Below are 7,324 nucleotides of genomic sequence, written 5' to 3'. Positions count from 1 at the left end.
GCGACTCAAAACGCAGGTTGGAGGTAACGGAACAAAACATTTTTTACACTGCCTATAGCAGTGCTTCTCAATCTTTTTTCAATAACGTACCCCCTATCATTTTTTTTTCTCAGCCAAGTTATTAAAAATCATTTGAGATAGAAATAAAAGTTATGACTATAGTGATGTGCCCAGTCAGAATTATTAGATTTATTAAACAAATGAAAAACATTTGCAATAATAATATCACTACCGATAACGATCATCATATATAAATAAAATATAGGCCTATATTTTAAATATATATATATATATATATATATATATATATATATATATATATATATATATATATATATATATATATATATATATTCGGGTGACATTATTTTTTACCACTTTCATTAAGTTTTGCTTTGTAGAAAAAGTCTTTCTTTGAAACGAATTTTTTTTTTTGTATAAATTGTATATTAATTTTAGTAAATGTTGCATTAACTAATTGCTTGTATTTAATAAATAAAAAGCAAATATAACAGACAATATAATAATCGTGAAATGGAGGCACCGGTGCGCCGCGTTCAATTGCATTGCGCGTGAACTGCAGCGCATCTAATCATAAATACATTAAACTCAGCATAGGCCTATGAATACATTAGCCATTAAATATATTTGTTGCATTGGATGGTATCCTTTCTACAACAGACTATGGCTTTCTCGCGGCTCGCATCAGCAGAGCATTGCGTCAATAGACCGCAAAACAAACAAGGCCGCGTGTAGCCTATTCAAGGCAATTTTTATTTTTATTTCAGAACATGCACTGCACGGGTGCGACATGTAAAAAAATACACTGCATGAATTGTTTTCACAAGCAGTTATTTTTCGGAATATTAAATTAACCAAGAAAAAAAAAAAGAAAAACACTCCATCCAGATAAACAGCAACAGGCTATTGTGGGACTTAAATAAACACAATGAAATTTCACATAGTAGAATATATATATATAATACTACATTTCATATAAAACTATATAGTAGGCTATTTTAATGATGACCACCCAATAATCAACACAAACACATCAGGTCGTTATCCTATTGATCCAAAACGGCCCATACAGCATCGATAGTGCCCCCGGCCTCGATTCTGCTTCTTTCTCTACACCTCGTGTCCAGTGCATTTTTTTTCCCTTTTGCAATCCATGACCTCACGTATGGAAAAGGGTTGAACCGGGTAAGCGGCGGGCCGACGAGGCAAAGGAAGAGTAGGGAGGAGATGGTAGAGGGGAGAAGAGATGCCCTGTTTGCAGTACAGATTAAGTTCATCTGGGAAAAGCCCCTTTCACACTCAGCACTTGAGATGGGGACAGTGTTGACCGCAGCCAATAGGTAATTCAGTTCATCTGGAATGAATGTTCCATTATTCTCACGGTATTCCCTGAATGCCCTGATGACCTTCCGTGGGCTATTAATGCAAAACTGCTGGCAGAGCATCTCAACTTCACTCTCCCCGAACAGCGCGTCACCATCCTGTGGCCAATATTGTGGATAAAGCACTTTTAAATCCTCAATTAGCTTGCTGTATCCTGTTTGGTCTTTCCCCTGTGATAACATGCGTTTCTCCAGGTTTTTTGCCAGGCTCCCAAAAAACGTCCTCTGGTCCAGGGTTTTGTCAGTGAGCCGCCCTGCATGCAGCGGTACTCCCTGAAAGGAGTTTTCCTCGACCCCACGCTGACTCAAAAGGCTGTATTGACCGGGCCGCTCAGACATAGCCTCGAACACCCTGATCTGTCGGCAAATGGCTTTATGCGCCATTATGATATTGCATTCTTGTTTTTGGAGCTCAAGAGACAGCTCTGACAGTTCTTGCAGTGCGTCATACATGAGTCCGATATTGTAAACAAAGGCATGGGATGAAATGCGCTTTGCCATGCCATTATAGCTTTCCCGAGTTGCGCTCTCGCGAGCAGGATCCTCCGCTGCGTGCGTAAAATGTCTGTGGAGGGCAGGATAACTTCTCCACACAGCTTGGACTGTTCTGAGACTAGATGCCACCCATCTGTTGTCCAACACCCGACCGATCTTACACAATTGAATGTTCAAACCGTCAGCACACTCTTTGAGCTCCACTCGGTTTTTGTTTGATGTGCTGTACAGTGCGTAAAGTTTATCCATGAGGATTTTGAAATGATTTATAGCCCCCATTTCTTTCATCACATCACCAACTGCAAGCTCAAGTCGATGCGCAGAGCAGTGCCACACCATGATGTTTGGGAAGCGGGCTTTAAGTCGAGTTGCAACCCCACTCTTGCGTCCAAGCATCACTGACGCACCGTCACATGTGAGACCGACAAGTGTTTTTGAGAGGAATGCCTCGTCTAAGTTTGCGTGATGTAAGGCATCCAACAGTTTGCGGACAATGCCTTCTGCGCCAAAATCATCTAACTCCACAAGATCAAAGAATATGTTCTCGGGTGATTCCATTTCTGGCAACTGCATTCGTAAATAAACAATTAATGCGCTCTTTTTATTTAATCCTGTGGCCTCATCCAACATGAGTCCGATTTTTGGAGCACAAGTGACAATCCTCTCAAGCAGTTTTCTTTTCATGTCAGTTGCAATATGCTGTTGTATATGAGAACATGCCACGTTAGAGTGGAGAATCCTCCCCATATCAACTCCATTCATTTCCTGACAGTCTATTTCATGTTCAAAGCCGTAAGCTGGCCTGTGACGCTTGGCCTCCTTGTAAGCAGTGCGGAAAATTCTGGCAGTCGTTTGCACCTGCTCGCTTTGCATATTGATTACTGCGTTTACCAATATATTTTCGTTTGCTTTATCACAAATATTTGATGCCATTACATGTGCTTTAGTACTCCCATGCTCAAAAACCTTTTTCCTTAAGGCTCTTTGCTGTTTTTTTAAATCGGGCGCAGATGATGTCACTGAGCCCGAGATCCACTCTTTTGCCAGTTTCAAACCTGCAGTTTTTTCCGGACCAAGTGATCCCACTTTTTTACAAATGGCACAGCCCAGTCCAGTTTTGTCCATTATAAGCCAGGGATAACTTTTCTTTTTCTCTGTAAACTGAGCGTCCGTCCAGATTTGCCAAGTTTGAGTGTCCCCGACAAATGTACCTGCTTCGTCGGCATCACAATCTCTCGCAGATTCAAAGTGCCCATCAGCCGTCTCGTCGTCATCTTCATCCCCTTCCCCGTGTGGGTCATCATCCCCGCTAACTATAGGTGCAGATTTAGCAGCATCAATTGTAGGCGTACTACTGCTCCTGTGATCAGCGGACACGATCTTTAGTTGTTTGGGATCTGACTGGCCAGCGTATTTAAAAAAATTAAGCAAACTTTGTTGTCTTTTTGACATTTTTACCAAACGAGGGCGAGGCTAACAGCGATCTCAAGGCTTCACAACAAGCGCGAATAGCATGTGTCACTTTAAGTGCTTCACCTTTCGTCGTCCCTCTCCCCTCCCCCTCTCTGTCTGAAGCCCCGCCAGCGACAGGCAGCGACAAAATCGCTGGCGGTGTGAACGGGGCTTTACTCTAAATTAAACATTCACCTCAAAACGCATCGAAAGTTGAACACAATTTTTTATGGAACTTTCATAGGGAATAAATACGAACACGACCAATAACATTGAACACTACACAAATAGTTTTTTTTTTTTTTTTTTTTTTTTTGACGATTAATTTGAATAGTGACATATGAGGTGCCGGATTCAATAATAAAGGTTCCGGATCCAACTTTGGAGGTGCCGGAACATGTTCCGGCGTGTTCCGGCTCAAATTAAGCCCTGCATGAGACTGGTATTAATAAAAACAGTCACGGTAAAATTAAACAAGGAATGAGAAACACATTAGAAGTTACTTACACACAATTTCGTCATGACCAGCGGTTAAATCTGGACTCGCGGAAATCGCTCCACGCAGATAAGAGCTCACGGCTTCGTTATGAGGCGAGGATAGTCTGTGTAAACAAAATGTGCAGTTTTAAGCTCGGATCTATTAACGCATCCATTTCCTTATACAGCTGAATACAAGCATATTCTTTAAATCGTAACGTTACATTACCCATGCTGTGGCTCATAGCGCCTGCTGTTTGCCTCAGAGTTATGAAGACGAAGACAGCCTCCTGAAAATGAGTCCAAAAAGTTTGTCGCGTCCATGCAGAGATTGAGTTGAAGACGGTGTCCTTTCATTGTTGATCACGAAAAAGGAAAGCAGCAAAAAACATAAAAAAAAAGCTTAAAGCTCGTCTTCTACGCGTCATGGCCATGACCTCGACCTCGCACGTCATTGGACTAGGGCTCTAATATGGAACGCGCCCGGGGCCAAATCTCTTTATACGAAACGCGTGACTCATGACTGTTTTTTACGGTCTATGGTGGTTTCAACACGCACTGTTTTCCGCGTCAACGCAGCAATTTTTAACGTGTTTCTTTTGTATGTGTAGACACGCACATTCTGGTCGTGTAACAGGCATACACGCACAGTCGACGCACAGTTTTAACATATTAAGAAGACACATTTGAACGTGTTTCTTAACGCGCACATTCTGTACATGTCGAAGTTAAATATTTTTTTTTTAAAGCAGACTTACCTTTAGATGTAGCCTAGGCTACATACATATTAATATAAGATATTAATTAATTGCTTAACTGACTACTGTGCTAGAGTAAAGTAGCCTAATGTTACAATGTATATTAAGTAAATGCTTAATATTATACAATTATTATAATTTATCTATATGGGTTATTGTTTGTTTTTTAAAGTTAGGCTATATATAATTTCTAAAAGTATAGGCTAATTTACACAGCACATATTTATAACTGAAAACACACAACTTTATTCACTTTCACATAATAATGTTTTTGTAATTTGGTGTTTAGTTTGTTGTATAGTTTGTTTATACTGTTCTGTCTCTGTTTTGTTTCCAGGAACATCTGATGAGTGCTATAATAAAATGACTTCATTATATTTAAATTATGTTTTGATATTCATTTTATTTATATTATTAATATTTTATTTACCCATAAACGTGTCTTTAGGAAGCCATAAGTTTTAGAGACAAGAATGACTTTTGCCATTTAAATGCCACATTAATTTACTGAGGACCCATACAGCCAATGATCATGTGTGAAAACACTTATACATAAATTGATCACTTAGAAATCAAAACTAAGGTTTGAGAAAGAAAGAATATGCATACAACAAAATATATTGTTTCATAGCAGCTTCAGTAACAAGTTCAAAACAAATTCTGCTGTAAACCGGCTTTAACAAGCCAATATAGTGTCAATATTCAGCTCAAGTGACTTCAGTGTTGATTCAGTTCAGCTGTAAAATTCCTCAGTTGTGCATATTTGTGTGTAGTTAGATATATGCAAAAACAACATTTTTGGAAGAGTTAAAATAGTTTTGCACAAAGTGTTGCTTTTGCAAGCGATGTCTGATGTTTTGCATGTTGTGTGTAGAGTTACAAGAAATGGAGCCATATTTTCAGAAATTGTGTGTAAGCAATTAGATAAAACTGTAAATGAATCCAGTTTATTTTAGTTCAGGACTCATAGTCCAGGTGTTAGTAATCTGTGCTTAATCTTTGTTCCAGGCAACAATTTTTTAACTCACGATTAACTAGATGACTTAACTATTAACACACAAACTTGTACTTTTCACATTTATCATTAATAGCCATTTAAAAAATCATTCACAGTGCAGGGTGGAAAAATTAATTTTGGTATGTAAACTGTATGCTTTACTTGATTTATTTGTGTGCTTTGGTTCATTGTCTTGTTGCATCACATAACCTCTCTAAAGGTTGAAGACATGAACTGCTGTCCTGTATTTTTTTTTTTTTTTACATAACATTGGTTATTGCTAATGACATACAGAGTAATTCATCTACACTGTGAGCCCGGACAAGTTGAATCTACTTAAAAAATTGGAGCAAACTGGTTGCCCTAAAAATGTAGTAATGTGAACTAAAACGAGTACATTTAACTTAAATTTAAGTTAACATTTTAACTTAAACTTTAAACTTGTTTTAGTTAAAAAAAATTCAGAACCTAGATAAAACTCCCCCTGCTGCTACTCTGATTTGCATTTGTGTAGCTCACAGCATGTAAGCCTGTATCCTATTTTTCCTATTTTCTGTCGGGTCGGATTTTTCCCGCGTTGTCTGCGGATGTGACGTCACCACCGCTGCGAGAGACGAGCAGAAAATAAGAGCAGTTCTGTTTTTTGGCCACAGGTGTCAGTCGCGAGTTTAAATTTCAGAAAAACGCATATAGCCCCTTTAAGTTTAGGTTTAGGGAGAAATGACAGCAGCTGTGAAGGGACGGATGTCGCTCTCAACGAACACGGCTATAGGAATAGTTTTACCTCATACCATCTTTTTATAATTCTTGGAAGCCAAAATCGAAAATAAATTAGATTAATATCACAGCACATCCCTAAAGTTTAAGCAGACTAAACTTTTGTTTAGTTCTCTTGGCCATCGTCACTAATTAAGCTGACTGTGGTGTGTGTTCGCTGTAGCTCCACGTGAGAGAGAGACCTCGCTTTCTCTCTCTTCTGGATTGCGAATAGCAAAAATGCCTCACGGACAAATGGTTTAATATTATCTCATATAGAAACGGCTGGCAAAGATAGAATTTGCCAGACATAACGTCTATCAATTATAAATAGTAAGTGTATTTTCTTAATTTCTCCAGTACCGACAGCAGGCAAATTTACTGGTCACACATGTGCGACTGGATGTAAAATTCAGTCGCACACTCAAATTTTAGTCGCAAAATGCGACCATTTAGTCACACTCTGGAGCCCTGCAGTTATTCCTTACCTCAACAGGAAATTCCTGAGCACAACGACTGTGTTCCCATGCAACCATATCTTAAATTGCAGACACTTTTTAGCAATGTGCTCACCTTCAAAATGACTCTTGCATCATGTGGCATTGCTATTCTTCTTTTGACCTCTTCTAGGCCTGTACACTTCGTATCTCCAAAGTCAAGCGCCATCTACAGGAGAAATGGCCCACACAGTTTGTATTCTTTCTTTATCTGACACAATTCAGGTCTTGGAGTCGTTACTTTTGAGCTGATGGCCTGAATAGGGAGTGTTAGATAAAGGAGACATATAAACAAACATTTACACTATAAATAAATTTAACATAACAAAAAAAAAATAAGACATTCAGATCTTCTGCAGTAATGTATAATAAAGTATAAAAAATGTGAAAAGTAGGCCTGTTCAAATACCATGTTTACAACATCTCCTATTTTTAATTGCATGCATATATTTGTCAATGTTATTTTCAGGAGCATGCCTGCAAACATTT

The 7,324-nt window shown here is 38.7% G+C and overlaps 1 protein-coding gene across 1 annotated transcript; it reads right to left on the bottom strand.

The window, feature by feature from the left end:
- Positions 1–1,067: 1,067 nt before the first annotated feature.
- On the bottom strand, positions 1,068–3,350 carry LOC307117259 (E3 SUMO-protein ligase KIAA1586-like; the record flags this gene model as incomplete). Its single annotated transcript, XM_079802050.1, has 1 exon — positions 1,068–3,350. One exon carries the CDS (start codon positions 3,348–3,350, stop codon positions 1,068–1,070), a length of 2,283 nt encoding a protein of 760 aa, XP_079658176.1.
- Between the last annotated feature and the right edge of the window lie 3,974 nt (positions 3,351–7,324).

This window comes from Gobio gobio (genome assembly GCF_949357685.1).
Source record: "Gobio gobio genome assembly, chromosome: 1".
NCBI classification, from domain to species: Eukaryota; Metazoa; Chordata; class Actinopteri; order Cypriniformes; family Gobionidae; genus Gobio; species Gobio gobio.
The sequence above is the reverse complement of the archived record's forward strand: the minus strand, read 5'-3'. Positions and strand labels throughout refer to the sequence as shown.